The sequence below is a fragment of the Apis laboriosa genome, unplaced genomic scaffold, assembly GCF_014066325.1.
Source record: "Apis laboriosa isolate Shangri-la unplaced genomic scaffold, ASM1406632v1 scaffold12_cov154, whole genome shotgun sequence".
Classification (NCBI taxonomy): Eukaryota; Metazoa; Arthropoda; class Insecta; order Hymenoptera; family Apidae; genus Apis; species Apis laboriosa.
The window spans coordinates 4,014,267-4,032,248 of NW_025221207.1; the positions used below are offsets into that span (position 1 = coordinate 4,014,267).

The 17,982-nt window shown below is 28.0% G+C and overlaps 1 protein-coding gene across 4 annotated transcripts in view; it reads left to right on the forward strand.

Annotated features, from left to right (window-relative positions):
* LOC122720361 (synaptotagmin-5) overlaps window positions 1–17,982 on the forward strand; it is a 116,808-nt gene that overhangs the window by 91,972 nt on the left and 6,854 nt on the right. For all 4 annotated transcript variants that reach the window (XM_043947011.1, XM_043947014.1, XM_043947012.1 and 1 more), the window contains 2 exons: window positions 16,379–16,442; window positions 17,351–17,678. In XM_043947011.1, the coding sequence (XP_043802946.1) occupies window positions 16,379–16,442; window positions 17,351–17,678 (392 nt within the window). The remainder of the gene's footprint in view (window positions 1–16,378; window positions 16,443–17,350; window positions 17,679–17,982) is intronic.

Sequence of the window (17,982 nt, forward strand, 5' to 3'; positions counted from 1 at the left end):
AATTATAACGATTTCAAGCGTTTGAAATTCGTTTATCTGATAAAATTCGAAGAGAGGGGACGAAAATAAAAAAAAAAATGGATGAAATTTACTTTGTAGATTTCACAGGATCGCTTTGAATCGAAGCGGTCAAGGATGAGTTGACACGAATACACGAATGGAATGACGCTCTCTCGAACGGCATTGTATTGGATCAAGGGAGGAAATTTAAGAAGGGGTTTCGGTTAACACTGAAACCTATCACTGTACAACGACTATACAACTTTCAGATAAACCTCGAAGACGCGAAAGAATCATAAATTCCAGCCTATATACGCCTATATCCTTTTTTGTATCGAGTGTGTTTCCACATGAGCACTCGTTCTCAATTAAACGCATAAGCTTTTCAACCCAGAACTCTCTTTTATGCGGCGCAAACTGTTTTCGTTGATAAGCAATCACTCTGACGTCACAGGAGAGTATAATGATAAAGAGAAAGGAAGAGAGAGAGAAAGAGAGAGGGAGGGAGGGAGAGAGGGAGAGAGAAAATGTTAGCTCTATCATTCGATGCCTTTATCGTGCATCATTGTCGAAGCCACTTGAAGCCAGGATGGTGAAAGTGCATTTGCGTTTTTGTTATCGTCCTCGTCCGATAGTATCTCGTGTACTTTGAAACGAGGGGGAAAACTTCGCCTTTACGTTTACCAGCCGAACAGAAAATAGAGTTCACGTGATGGGGCGGGTAATTGATACAGAATCGATCGGCGAACGATGACGAGAAGAGGGTTTTATTGTGGCAGAGAATGGAACCTCGATGTGTTTACCCCGATGGTTGAGAAGAAGTGTCGTGTCGAGTTCCTCGTTAACGGGCTTCGAACGGATTAGACGTTCCGTCTTCGTGGCTCCTCGTGTCTCGTACACCTGATACTGTAATTAACGACGTCTAATCATTGGATGATACGCGATAATAATTCGAGAAACAAACGATATTTCTAGTATTTTTTTATTTTAAATAGAGGAGAATAGAAAGAGAGATAGAATAACGAGGTAAGAGATAGAGATGTTTGAAAAGAAATTCTAGAATTTTTTATTTCAGAATCTGAGAGAAAAAATACAGCTAATATTCCTAAATTTTATTCTTGAATTTTTGTTTCAAATAGAGAAAAATAAAGGGAAATTGATAAAAATTATTTTCTAGATTAATAATTTTCGAGGAGGAAGGAAAAGAGAAAAAATAAGATTATAAAAGGAAAAGGTATTTGGAGAGAAAGTACCAGAAAAGGAAGGGTGGACAAGAGGTATATTGAAAGTTGTGATAAAGTAGAGACCTTGAATGACGAAGAATACACAACCTTGTGATAATTGACTTTCTCATGGTTTCTACGTCGATTGTTCAGTTTTTTATACCCATAGGAAATAAACTTTTTTCATCCCCTTTTTCGATAACCTTTTTTTTTTTTTTTTTTTGCATTTCCATCGACGAACAGGATAGATGTATATGATAAATGTTCCCCATTGACGTCAATCACGACACCTGTGATTCTCTGAATTCGTTTTATCGTCAAATCAAAACATATCAGCTTGAATGCAACGTATATAAAATCTGTCGACATCGTTGATTCGCGAGATTTTTTAGTTTCTCAAGAAGGGAATACAGGAAATTAAAAGTTCGATGGTTTAATGCATGAAATCGCATGATAATACATGATGTATTCGAAATAGTAAGATATAGATAAAGAATAAGAAGATAAAGTTCGGAATATTGTTTGCTTGAAAATCGAGAATTCGACGATTGAAACGCGTATATTTTATAAAATGAGAGACTATTACAAGTTGATAAATTATTGGATAATATCGAATCGAATTGTAATATATATTTTTATCTTGAAATTCTATTCAACCAGATTCTGTTCAAACAATTGAAAATTTTATGTAACGAAATTTTATTTAGAAATATCGTTATTTCTAATTTAAGAAACAAATCTTTTATGATATTTCAAATTTTGCCAATTTTCGAACTATCATATAATTGATAATTTCAAAAATTTCACGTTCACATTTAAGCGAGAAATTTCAGTGATCCGTATAAATGTAATATCCAAATCAACAGCTATCATTTATGTACATCCATCCGAAATATCCACTCTCTTCTACATTTTCCCTCTTGAAATTAAATCTTGATCCCAATAACTCTGGACAATTAATTCTATTTCTGTCGAGCAAGTCGAGGAGTTCCCCTGGCGCTCGAACCAAATCCAGTGAAAACGCGTTTCGAGTGACCTCAACCATCAGATTGCTCGATTAGCACGTCACTTCCTAATCTTCATAATCAAATTATTAAGCGGACGCATTACAATTTGAATTAGATACAGTCGGATCTGGTGGATGGATCAAGCTTACGGCTTCTCCAAGGTCACGGAAACGGAACGAGAAATTACGATTACCCCTCGAATTCTCATCGACGCCCACGAGACATTAACGAATATTAAATAACGATTACGCTTAATAAGAAAATTTTTTTTTAGGAACATGGCTGTTTAAATTGTATCAGTTCTTTGTATCGGTTGAATTAAAATTTAACATTTTTTTCTGCTAAGAGTTCCATTTATATATCAAACGAAAAAAAAGTAAATGAGTAATCATGATACAGGGTTGAAATTCTTCGAGTGATCGAATTTTTCTCATTCTATTAGTTTTAAAAACAAAACATAACAGTGTCGAAGCTCTAAAAGCTTCTATGTAAAAATTCGTTATACGTATTTTATATCTCGAAATAGGTAAATATATATATTTTTTTTTACAAATTTTTTAAAAAAGAATCAATGTACGAACGATGAAAGCGTTAAATATAAACAATATTGTATCTAGAATGTTATACTTATAAAATATGTTGTTTAATCAAGAAAAGTGTTAATTTTGGTGTATTTAGATACAGTTTCAAAAGGGTTTCCCTTGTGACCTGTTAAAGTATCATTTTTCCTTTTGTCGTGACAATTAATCTTTCCAAGGTCTCGCGTGTCTCAGAACCGAGAATATGATACCGCCATTTTGATAGGATTTTACGCGTCGAACATTGTTTGACACGGTAAATATTAAACGAGTCGACGGATTTCTCCATTACCGGGGGCAAAATTTATTCAAAAGGAGGACATTTACATTTTTACAAACGAAATATCTTGTGTTGTTATAAGTTAATGGAATTTAATTTCTCGTCATCTTTCATAATAAGAAATGATTCAAGATATATCGATAATGGAATTTTTTCAGAAGTAGTATTATATTTATTATTTTTTTGCTATTTCACGAAAAGAAATATTACGTGATTAATATCTAAAGAAATTCAAAAATATCTTATTAAATTCGTCACGAAACAAAATTTCTCATATAATATTGAAAAGATGTCTCTTAACATGCTAAAATATTCAATGAACAGATCGATTTCAAATCGTTGTCAAAACTGGAACACACGAATGGATTATTTGTGTCTGGTAGTTCAATTGCTAGAAAAGTCGTTCGAAAAATGAAAAATCAGAGTTGAAACCTCGTACCTGCAATTTGATTCTTTCGTTTCTTTTTTCTTTTTTTTTTTTTCTTATCACAAAATCTATTTTCACGAGAATTTTCTTGCTCAAAATAATCGAGTATTTCTAATTTTATAAATTTCAAAGATTTTTTTTTTAATGTTCTTCGCTTATGATTCGAAGCATGTATGTATATAAAGCCAAAATTGCTATTTACATGAACACAGATATTTTCCATATCTGAGCAATCTAAATTGGAGTATGTACATGTAATCTATGGATATATAAACCATAATACGAGTTGATGTGAATCCGATTTGCATGTTCATTTAGTAATAATTGAACAGATAATCGTATTATTATCGTTGAACGATAGCCAAGGTATTACGTGTTATTCCATTGATTATCTTTATACCCTTTCATTAGATATTTTAGATCAAGATTAATACTATTTCAGATATTTTCTATTTGTTCACTTTTATTTCTTCACGATTGAAAATATTTTTGGTTACTTAATATCAAAACATAATAAATCAAAACTTGTTCTTTAAATTATTTTTAATTAACTTTTATTATATAGTATATCTCTATTATAATTAATTTTATATGCTTTTTTCTTTATTATATTTAGAATGTATTCAATTAAAGCCTAAAATTCTCAAAGCAATTTATTCGAATCATTTTTTATCTTGTATATTCTTATTCCATAAATTTGCTAAATTATTATTTAACGTGTTCAAATAAAATTAAAAATCATTGTATACATTACGTACATAAGCTTTCAACAAATTATTAATCGATATAAAAATTACACGTATCCTTCATACCAAAAAAATTAATTTATTCCATTTTGAAATATTCTTATTAATTTCAAAATTATTTCAAAAATTTATATATCAGCGATGTTACAAATAATTTCAATATTTCGATCAAATAAACATTCATAATTTATATTTCAATTCTTTCGATACGATACAATACAACAATGTAGAATGTTAAATACAGATGTTAAAAGCAAAACGCTTTAACAATTTTATTTCTTAATAATGCATATATCATATCGTGTCGAAACGATATATAATAACCGATAATATTGGAAAGAAGACACACAAAATTTTCCTAAAAATTAACATGTTAATAAAAACTAAAATGAAAATTCTGAAAATGCATGAATAAAAAAAGAAATATCCTGCGAATTTCTTTTGAAATTCAAATTTAGATAGAAAATTATTGTTATTTATTTATTTTTTTTCTCTTTCTTTCATTCGTTTCATTTAAATCAGGTTGTCAAGCGCATCTTTGATTAAACCACATTTTCCGGGAAAATATACGCATCATACGATATCGATCGCAGCTTCATTAATATTCTTGGCGATACGTGTTTCGTACTTTTAACATTGTGAATCGTCATACTTGTTTGCCCGGTATAAGCAAACAACTAATTCGAATACACGGGGTACATTTGCATATGCTGTCCACAGCTAATCTCAACCCGCAAGATTATAATTAACTAAAACATGCATACCACTAATTCGGTAATTTCAACGATACCTAATTGGACTGGCGGTAAGTCCTTTCCATTTGTGTCACGATATCATTCTCTTAAGATTAAAATGATTTCAAATCTTTTCTTTAGTGATTCTTATTTAATGACTTTCAATTGATTGAAATTTAATTGAAAAAATTGTACATTCGATTATTATTCCCAAATTAATCGTGTAATATATAGTATAAATTATTGATATTTGAAAATAATTATATTAATTTATTTTCCAAAGATGATTTTACGTGAATAATATTTCACCACTCTGAATAAATCAGAATATAAGATAGAATCGAATGATAAGGAATTATCTTCGAGGAAAAAAATCGTAAGTTATATCTTAACTTCCCTATAACAAATTATTGCTAATTTATCCCGCCAACTTCAACACCCTCTCTTTGAATCATCAATCGTCCGAGAACTATCCTCGAAAATCGATCAATCGAACTTGTTTCGCGCAACAGTTTGCCACTTCGCGTCATTCTATTACAACGTTCCGATGGTGAAGATTCCCCTGTTTCAAAATTAGGCCGATATCGAGGAAGGGAGGTTGGCCACTCTAGGCCACTCTAGGCTACTCTATCTTTTCAAATTTAGGCTACCTCTTCTCGAGGCAGCATCGATACAACGTAATTCTCAATTATTACACACGCGAAATGTATTGCCACTTTCAATTAGGCGTGGTGAAAGCGTCATTGTAGGCCTAGGGCAGCGGTGGTGTTGCATTCGATGCCATCGACCGGTCGTTGATCCCAAATTTAATTACTTGCCCGCCCTCTGCCCTGGATTCACTTTAACAATATTAACGGGCCGCATTATTATACAATATTTAAGCGACGTCCTCGATTAATTAGTAAGAAACGATTCGACCGTGTGTAATTAAAGAGTCACGTGATTTTCGCGTTTTGCATCATTCAGAGATCGTTTCGAACATCATTGTGTCGTATAAATTAATAATTCACTCGTTTTGCAATTGGATAAGTTTTTATTTTTTTTTTTTATTTTCGATCGAAGAAAATTTGGTGAATTTGAGAAGAATTCAGTGATAATATCGTTTTTGAATAAATCAGAGTCGAATTGATACGATTGGTAATCGTTTCGGAGAAATATTAAAGGATTGATTAATTATATAATAAAATTTGTAAGTTATTGTTAAAGTTATTGTTGTTGAAGTTATTTTTTTATAATTGTTTTTTTGTTTTTTATGTTTTTGTCTTTAATTGTTTTTCATTAAATTAATGAAAACATAAAGTCTTATTACATACGAATATTTTGAGGACAAAATCGAGTCTCTATCTCTTCGTCCCATTTTCCTCGTATTTTCTCAACACAATCTCATATAATCTTAAACTCGTTCAAATACCACGATAATACTTCTATTTTTAATCTTGTAAGAACATTCGTACGACTTTCTTGATTGAGTATAATTTCATTTGATGATTAAAAGTGGGAGAAAAAAGAAATGTTGATAATTGGGGTTGAAATAACCTTAGTCGACAGTCATTATAACTGCTAATTGCACTAGAGCCTATGTCTACAATAGAGCAGAAGCTTTCAGCTAAATAGTGATACGTTTCGCGATATAATGATGTAAATTGCATTCTCCACCAATGCTCTTCGATACGCAATATATTCTCTTATATATAATTCATCAAACATCTTCTCAAAAAAGCTCAATAATCGAATTATATTTAGATTTATGTTCAGATAATAAAATTATAATTAGAAAATTCAATCAAAATTTTAAACATTTTTCGTTTGTTTAATAAAATTAAAAAAGGAGGGGAATATTGATAATAAACTTAGCAAAATTAGATTGGTTCTACTTGTCTGACCATAATCATCTTATATCACTCGACCATAACGATTCCATATTACTTGTCTGACGTTAATGCGTCTATACTACTTATCTGATCATAACTTGCCTGACCACAAAATTAAAGTTACCCGTAATTTTCAACGAAATTTTCAATTAATTTCTACTTTGCTTTAAATAATTTATTTCCACTTTCATTTACTTGAAAATTATAATAAAATTGAGATTGAAAAAGATGTAACTTTAGCGTAACCCAATGATCACTAAACCATTTTAAATTTTATATTTCTTTTAGCTAAGAATAATATTTAATTTTACAATATTGTAAAAGAAAAAAAAGTAAAACTTCATTGTTCAATTCACCGACCAGAATATACAACGAATTTCCCTTCCTCCCCTCTCTCTCTTAACTGTAACGAACACGAATAAGTCAAACAATGTTAACATATCCGGTACATTTACGATTAAAATATCTGGCAACCTGTATGAAAAAGAAAGAAAGACTTGAATATAATATAGACGAACAATTTCTGGAATTCACGAAGAGCGATGTTAATTAAAAGGCATACTTCAACCTGACTAAACTTGTAATTAAAATCGGAGCAAATTTTTTTTCTTTCGTTCGTCGAGCATTCTGCGAATGAGATCCGCAATTGAAACGCGATTAAAGCGGAATGCACCTCGAAACTAATCGGTTTCCGTTGTTGTTCCGACGAAAAATCATATTATTCGCGTTTTTAATAAACGGAGGCACGAGATATTCGCAATACCTGTTACACGTAGCATGGAATACATTTAAAAGTATTATTCTTCGTTTGAAAAATACGGATTAATTAGAGATTAATTAGTAATAATTAGAGAATATTCATGGTATCAATGTAATTGTGTTACGTTATATCGAATTATGATTGGAAATAGAATATGTCTACTATTCCATACGAGATGAATGAAGACAATTCGATAGTTTGTGTGGTTGATTTCGATTTTATAATAGATGATCAACACTTTTATTATTATTAATCTCTTTGTATCGATAGACGAAATCTATCTATAGATGTGGCATTGTTCCAACAATGAATTATTTTTAAAAAGAAATTCGTGAAGAAGTTAAAAATAATATTCTTACAGATCAATTTTTTTTTATTTTCATTTCAAGAAAAACGAGAATAAAAAGGCCTAAATAAATCATCCACGTTTGATATAATAAGGAAAAGTTATCAAAAAGTTTAAATTTCTTCCAAAAGAGATGAAACAAAAGTCGTTCCATATAGAACGTTTAAGCAAACATTAAAATTTATCGTGGATGACGACAGGAAAATGGCGAGCTTCGCTATAAGCCGAGCATGAAACAATTTCAGTCGTCTCGAGCTCTTATCGTATTTTCTTCGGAAGAACCTCTTACTTTCTACGTAGAGTGCTCAGGAATACTCTTTCGAATCTGCTCCATGGCTGTTGTTACTTTTTCACATACTGGAAATAATAGTTAGCGTGTCTTATGCACATAGATATTAAGAAACTGTTTTAAAAAAAATAGTAAAATCTTTGATGAATTTTTCTTAACAATCAATTTTTTTGCTTTATTTTGCTGAGAATTAAAATTTGATTAATAAATTTAATAATTTAAAATAAATTCTTTTACATTTCTTCTTTTGATTAACTCTGTTATAGTCTTTAAACTTTTATGTCTCAATCTTGTTCTTATATCAATAAATATAAACATTCTTAATATTATAAGAATTAATTTTTAAGAATTAAAAAGTCACAGATTATATTGAACGATTTTTTTCAAAATTTTATAGTACTTTTTCAAAACTTTATAATAAAAATATAGCATGAGATTTTTTCAAAACAATAATTTCATTGTTATAATTTTCGAGGGAAAATATTTTCTTTGTTTTTAATATTCAGTGATATAAGTTCAAGTGAAAGCAGCATTCGACCGTTTCATTTCCTCGGTTTAATTGAAACGAATTGTTTCTTAATTAGCAAAATAAACTCAAGTTTATTATCTTCCCACAATTCTCAGTTTCTTTATTTGATATTCTTTTCTCTTCGAATTTTCGTGAATATAAATCATCCAGATAAAAGAATTATTACTTTTTTTGAATCCAACTTTTCCCTCGATCGATGTATTTCTTGTAGGAGCAAAAATAATGTTTTCAAAAGTACAGGATAAATCTTCATTGTTTGAATCATGGTCAGTATTCATAGTTTCCTATTATTTCATTCACGAACAAAAACCATTCCCATCAATTTTCGACACTGCATTTGTAAGCATGAACACGTCACCTCCAAATATACGACTATATCTTAATATTGTTCTCAAAATACGAAGTTTATTTTCAAGTTATCATGACAAATAACAAAATTCTGCTGTTTTGTAAAAAATTTTATTTGTAGAAAAAAACAGAGATCAAGAAAATTTATTAAAATCATCTTAAATTTATTATGATCTCTCTTATTCTACTATTAAACTTTCTAATAAATTATTACATATATACAACAAAGGTATTCTCATATCCAATATTTCCATATAAATAAAAAATTAATATAATAATAAAATAATCCATAATTAATTTATAGGAAAAATTTTGTAAGAATAAAAATGATATATAACTATTCTATTCAAATTAAAATTTACCTTAATCTCCCTTTTATTCTCAGTTGAGATTGAAATATAAATGTGACGATTCTTCTTACAAAAATTAAAACATAATAAGTATCTTTGAACGAGTTCACATTTTTTCTCTTCATCATTGTTAGAAGAAATCATTGTTAATAGAAGAAATTTTTTATTTTTTGGATTCTTAGATACCAATAGGCGATGTCTAAAATAGTACTTGTAATTTAAAAAAATTTTAATTTTATTTTGAGAATGAAATTTTTAAAAGATTAAATTTTGATCGAGAACATGATTAAATAATTATGCCTATTTTTATAGAAATTCCAACGAGAGATGATATTTGTAAATGTATAATAGTATTTGCAATTAATTTTAATAAACTGTATTTATATTCATATGAAAATATTTGAATTGGTTTGTTATGATTTGTTTGACAGAGATCAATTAAATGTGAATTATTATGCATTGAATATAAATTTAATACGAATTAAATATAAATTAAACTTCATAAAATGGTATCAAATAAAATTACGTATTAAAGAACGAAACGTTTTTGACATACTGCATCCTTATATATAAATAATACTTTTAATTACTTTTATAATATTCTACAATATCGCTACCATATAGTTTCCATGACATTCATTTTGTAAATAAAATCTCTTTAATCTTAGTCTCATCGGTCTCTTGGTTAATAACGCGATCCAAGAACAGAATTTAATCAAAGCGAAATATTCAAGTAATTCTCTCTTGAATTTACACATAGTGCAACGTGCTCTCTATATTGATGCCATATTTATATATTAACTGTTCTAATGAACACTAATAAAGAATAAAAATAAAAATAAAAAATTCAAAATCAATCTTTGAAGTAAGAATTAATTAAAAGTAAGAATTATTAAAAATAAAAATATATTCTTTGGAAGAGAGAGCATAAAATTAAAATATGATACAGAAGAAAATAATATACAAATATCAGCCATGTATAAACAAGTAGAATGAAAGAAGTCACTAAGAGATAGTTACAATCAGATAAATAAAACGAGATAGTTATGATCAGACAAATGGAATAAGAAGGAAAATAGAATCTTCGTTTGTAATCAAACAAGTGGAATAAAATTGTCTTAGTCATGCAGAGTAGAACAAGAAGACGGTCATGGTCAGATGGGTAAAATGAAATGAATGGGTAAAATGAATCGTGGGCACATCGAAAGAAAAGATAATTAGTAGTCAAGTTAATCAAGCTCTCAACAATATTTTAAAATTATTCTTAATGCGTACATATATTTATAATTTTATTTCATAAACTTTTTAATCTTCTAATCTAAAAATCGAATAATTCAGATTTTTACAAGAATTCACGAATCAAACGTATATTTTTAGCAAAAATAGATATAATATTCGCAAATCAATCCATCTACAACGATAATTAGCAGAATTTGAAATAATTGGCAAATCGTACATGTCGAGGATGTTTTCAAAAAGTTATCATCAACTTCCGATGCGAAGAACAATGAAGCATTGTTCCGGAATGTGAAAAATAGGAAAGTTTTCATCTCGAGTATTCTTATTTAATTAATTAATCTTTAATAGATTTCGATCTATTATAAGCAAGTAGAATTATATAAAGCAAGTAGAATTGAAATTTTACTCGAGGAAATATTTTTATTCGAGTAAATGCAAACAGTGTTTAATAAATTCGTCGAAATGTTGGAATACAATAGGAGAATAATACGAAATATTTTTACGTTACAAGTTTTCATTATGGATGATGAAAATGTATTATATATTCGAACAAATGGAATACATAGTGCGTATTAAGATGTCAGGAAAATTACGTGTTTCATCTCATGAAATGAAAATGTATATTAAATAAGCATCATAAATTAAACAGAGTTATTATCTATAGTTAGACAAATAATGAACTATGTAATTATTGTTAATCAAATGGATCTAGATTGAATAGACGTCGTATAGACAAGTCGAACGAGTAGTATAGATCAATAGATCGTGCGACCATTGTATCTACGTAATCAGACAAATAATGTAGATCGGAAAATTCATTTTAGAAACAATCTGAAGAGAGAAAAATCTATCTTTGAATAATTTTTCTGATGTAATATCGATTCAAATCGTAAGAACCATTACCATGAATGAATTCATAATATAATATATTCCATTGCATATTACTCTATCGCCTTTTATATTCTGATCGCGATATTGATAGATCAATCAAGATTCTTGTAAATTTTCGATATTTTATAAAAAATGTATCAAAGAAGAATCGAATTTTTAAAGGCAGTCAATTAATTTGAAAAAAATTGCGAATAAAAATATACGATGTATTGAAAAGTTTATTGATCATTCTCGATCATTTTTATCGAAATTTGATATTATTAATAATAAAAATCCGAAATTTAATGTCTAATTTTATAATCATTTTCGATAGAATATTAGAGATCATTTTTATGAAATAGTCAAGTTTAAATCATATAATAAGAAAATTTGAAACTTCCTATACGATATAATTTTTAGCTTCGTATTTACATGTAAAAATATTATATTTGCAAAAATGATATTTAATTCATTTAAAAATTATTTATATATACAAATTAATTTCATTTTTATATACATTTAGTAATACTTTTTATTACTAAAAGCTCAAAATTATCAAATCATTTACAATAAAGAAAATAATTTAAGAGCAATTTTCTTTCCTTATTTTTCAAAACGTTTCATTTGTTATTTTAAAATTCTATTAAAATCTTGTTCATAATCAGTTTGCTCAAAAATAAGAACAAGATAACAACGATATAAAAAATTTATACTTTAATCTCTTAATTGAATAATTTTTTGTTAAACTTTTTTTAGGTTGTTAATTAAAATTTTTTTTAAAGAAACAGAAAATTTACTCAGAGCATAGAGAACTATCCTTTACGGAACACTTGTTCACTTTTAATTAAAACATTGATTGATTTCGCGTTCTCGAGAAAATTTTCGATTTCGAGAAAATTTTTCAAATTCCTATGTGATATAACAATCGTCTCATTGTGATCGTCTCAGTGTGGCGTTTTTTTAACAGAATTTCAAAGCGAGGAAATAGCTTAATTAACAAATCAATAAATCAACGCCATTCTTCACAGGTCACGATTTTTAATTGGCAATGCATTTTTTCCCAGAATATGGAGCAAGGTTAAATGGTGGAGAAAATAATAGAAATGAGTGAACAGATGTAGATAATAGGAATGGAAATACATATTTTAATATATAATTTGATTAAAATTTAAGAATAATTCTTTATTTTTTTAATCTTATTATTAAATTATTGGAAACTTGTGGAAGTCATATATTTATATGATATGTATTTTTTAAAATTTCGTTTTTATCATTTTGCGATTATTAATTTCAAAGTTTTATATTATAATATTAAAAATTATAATCAATTAGAATTCTTTCTTTATAAGTTTACATAAATAGGAAAAATTCTATTTTTTTGGAATTCTATTTTGGAATATTAATAAATACGAAGTAGAATAAGAATTAGATATAAAAAAATTAAATATTAAATACTCTCTTTGAAAGAAATTCTCACCTTATATACAATTTCTCATCTTTTGAAGAACGATTCTTCACTCTTGATTTTTCTTTTTTTTTTATTTCAATAATATCATCATTTAAAAGAGCTCACATGCATAAAATACATTCTTGCCACGTGTAATTTAATTTCCACGTGGTATTCATAGCTTGTACGAATTTTATCATTTTTCACATTTTTACATTTCTTAAATTTCTTGAATTCTATGCAACATGTATTACTTTCAAACGTTTAACCATTAATATAATATAATACAATGTAATTTCTATTTAATTTTCTCATTAATATTTTCTCACGAAAAAAAGAAATTTTCTTAATGATTCAATAATGATAAAATGATGAAAATTAAATCCTTTATTTCATTTATATGAAATTCCTGACCTGAAAAAAATTCCATGTCCTCTACGATCATGATATATTCGATAGGAGTTATAAATTGAAGATTAGAAGAAATATAGCGTGATAATTTTATGATGTACGATGTACGATGTTTTCTGAAACGTCAGATAAGGGAAGACATTAATTAACGGAGTGACATTTATTCTTTGATAACTTTTTTTCAAAAGTTACTTAAAAGAAGAGGTAAGAGTAAGAGGTTTTATTAAGTTTTAACAAAGACTAGATTTAAACCTAATTTTAAAAATTAATTAATGAATCTGATAAAATTTGATAAATTTTGTTTTTGATAAAAATAGGAGATCTGTTGTCATAGGAGATCAATTGTATTTCTCTTTTAAAAGTTATTCATATATTTAAAGTTTTCAGTGACTAGGATCCTCGTATTTTTGTGATTTTTCTAGACTATTCAAGTCAGTTCTGTTGTTTCAATATTTTTTACGGATTTCTCGGATTGAATCTATGACAAAACAACTAAAATGCATTTTTTTTGGCTGCACGATATCAAAGGAAATTAAAAAGTGGTAATAAAAGGATTCGTAAGGCAACGAATAAAAAAGAACATTGTCAAGTTTCTTTCATGTGGCTGCGTGTTAAAATTATATATTCAAACTTCAATGGAAACTGGAACACGTATAGAACAGTATGATATTTTTGTGAGTTCTTATTTTAAAATGATACTAATTGTAATCTATAAAAATTCCAAGATAGATAAAATTTCGTCGATTTTTAATTTTTAAAATTTGTATAAGCACAATTAGAGAAATGAAACTTAGTAAAAATTTATTTAATTCATTAAATATCACGATATTTACTTTACTTTAGACATTTCGTTTCTTTTTGCATATTATACATATGCATATTTTTATACATTTAATTTTTCTATAAATGCATGAACATGCGTAATCTATTTGTTAATGTTTTGGAAGATGTATATATATATATATATATATGTATCGTATTTACTCTATTTTATTGGTTTTAACGCTTGAATAACGTTGTTTGCACAGGATATTTGAAATTTCATCTTCCAAGTGCATCTCCACAAGACACATTTTTCGTCATTTCTCCTATTGCAATTTTCCAGTAATTTCTTTCAACTTCCAACCATAAATACGATTTCGTTTGGCTTCATGTGTACACAGATTTGCGGATGACAAATTTAAAAGATTGAATGTATCGATATTTATTTGGTACACAGGTTTCAACGCGAAATTGCGTATAATATTTATATACCGTAAATATTTATATAACTATGAAAATATTCGTTTTCGAAGAGCATTCTCGTGTTAAAAATAAATAAAATAAAATAGTCAATGATCAATTAGTTTCATTATTTTTACTTTGTTACAAGGAATTTAATATTGAATAACTTCAAAAATTTATCCATAAAGGAATATCTAAAGCTTTCAAGTGAAAAATGTAAAAAAGCAAAATTTATTCCATAAAAAATTAATATAAAATATCCAATACAAAAAAATATTTTGCAATTCTAAATCTCCAAAAGCACATATAAGTATATATAAATATACATTTATAGTGTCTTTTAAACCTTCTAAAAATTTTTATAAATTTAAATGGAATAAATAAAGTAATTGACGAAATATTAATTTTAATGTTTTTTTTTTTTTTTTAGATCTTGAAACACAACCATTATCGATAATTTCAACGACTCGTTGAAAACACGGTTCATTGATCCAATTCGATTTTTTGCCATCGATATATCCAACCGATTAAACATACATTTGCCGATTACAATTTTTAATTATAGATTCCAGAAATAAATGAGTTTAAATCGAGAATCGATTTCAGAATTCAGAAATTCGTCGAATTTTTTGAAAATTAAATGAATTTCACCGAAAATTCAAAACTTCTTCGAATGATATTACGTTAAATCAAAAAGTTTTTTCTGAATTTTATTTTTTCGTCTCTTTTTTTTCTTGTATTTTTCTATCTTATTTTTCTCCTCTTTTTCTGCTTCTATATTCTTCTTTTATACCGTGCTGACCTAAATCGTAAAACGCATGTGTATATATGCATTTATTTTGCAAAACGACAGGTAAGTATATAACTATGTAATGTGTAACTGTGTAAGTATGTAACTGTATAATGTGTAACTTTGAAATCGAAATTCCTTTTTCGGAATGTTTTATTAACTCATTGAACGAAGTTGTTTGTTTTTGTTTCTACTCTAATTCTCGTTGAAAGGATGTAATTAATTGAGAGAAATATTCTCTAGTTGATAAAGATTGAAAGATGGGTGGAGTAAAGTTTGGAATTACTAGAACTTGATAATTTATAATTTAAAGTTAAGCTTGTATTTCTGTTATTTTAAAGTCTTTTTAATTTAGAAATTTATCTAATTAAGAGAAATTATTACTAATATTTTTAAAATTAATTTCAAATTTATAACAAAATAATAAACAGTAGCTATGTAATTGGAAATTGTTTCCAAACTTTTGATCAGCAATGCAATGAAAATTGTAAATATGGAATATTACAATTGCGATATTAAAATTTCTATCTCTGAAATCTGCCTTCATAGATATTCGTGTTCCAGAAAATTTTGTTTATTCTAAAAATTAATTCTTTGTAACATTATTTTACTTTGAAATCATACACTTATGTATCCATATTTTTTAAATCTTATTTTATTTTCCTAGAATTTAATACATATATATAATAATGCTTAATTGTTATATTATCTCTTTGTGATCAAAAAAAATTTATTTATAATAATTTATAATTTCTGTTTTTTATTTCAGAATACTTATTGATCAGATCAATACTACTTTTTTAAACGAAATTGAATCAAAGAGGATTAGAATATAAAATGATTAATCAGATTTATAAAATATAAACTCTCTTCCAATAATCTTTCTAATTCAAACTAATTTTATTTCAGGAATTTAACGTCGCCAAGGAGCAGCATGCGGTGCAGCCATGTTCCTCCGTGGTTGTCGAATCAGGTAAAATTTTTTATCCATCTTAATCTTCTTTTTTTGATTTTCGTCAGAAAATCAATATGGTACGAACATTTTAATCCTCGATAATCTCACCGTATCACATCTATTTTCCTTTCAAAATTAGGTACCGATCGATGAAGACATTCCCTTCGAGCGATCTTGTCATCCATGTCACGCTCTAAAACGAAAACCGGAAGTTCATACGCGCGCCAAGTAATCCCTGCCCGTCGCCTCGTATCAAACTTGTGACCGGAACGTGCACGGTTTAACGATTCCCTTTTATTCACATCGAAATTGTAATCCCTAAAATCCATCGTACAGCACCTTAGAGTTAGTGTTCCATATAAAATAACAGCATTGCAACGGGTTAGCACAAAGTGGATTATAGAAATTTACGGGATATTAACGAATTTGGTAACGAGGCGATCTCTAAGATGGTCGATTATATTGGAATGATAATTTTTTCGCAACGTCGTACGACGTTGATTAATTAACGCCTTTTTTTTTCTAGGTCATTTTCCTTTAACAGATAGTTAATTTCTTCGTGGCTATAGAATTCGTGAAGTTTGAGAGAAATGAAATGGAAAGAAGACTCGTTATTAATGTATGCATGTCAATTATACGTGAATGAAAGATTAAAGTCTTTTGTTTGTTGAAACAAGAGCGAGATTGAAACGTAAAAGTTCGAGGACTGTAGGAAAATTAATCATTTCTGCAGTAAAGCATCTCGCGATATATATTTTTCAATACGTATGTAAAAAAAAAAGTTAAAGAATGTTGATTCTCCTCTTTGCATCCATGATCGAAACATGGATTAATTTTTATTCGAATCTATGGACGAAATATCTCGCGTTTTGATAAAAAAAAAAAATTCTCATAAATGCAATAAAATTAATTTTAATTCGAAATAGGAAGTTTACCACATCAAAGTCGAAGCTATCCAGGTGGTACCAGTGGATCTGGAAGCATGGGACGATTGTTTACAAGGAATTCATCGGTGAGCTCGCAGAGCTCGTTAGAAGGACCATCTGGACCATCTGGACCATCTGGACCATCTGGACCTTCTGGATCATCTGGACCTTCTGGATCATCTGGATCATCTGGACCTTCTGGACCATCTTCCAGCCACCGTAGTACCACTACAACGCAGATTCGATCATGTGGACTTGATGGACGATATCATCATCGCCCCGATCCCTTGCATGCTGCTTCGTCTTATCCACCGAGCAGAAGTTCGAGGTAAAAGAAAGTTCAAAATTTTAATTAACAAGCTAAAAACTATTTGAAAATGACGTAAAAATGTTTAATTTTTATTTCATTCACTCGTATAATCTGTGCATTAAATTATTCAACTTTAAAATAATCTTAAAATAATCTTGGAATGATCATGAAAAATTTTTTATATTATATATAAAGTCTTAAAAAAACCTTCTATTTTTTTTATACTTATTATTTTTAAAAAGTTATTTTAACGGATGCAAATAAATATCCTGTATACATAATATAGAAGAGAGTATTCCTTTAGAGTTATTAAATAAACGTT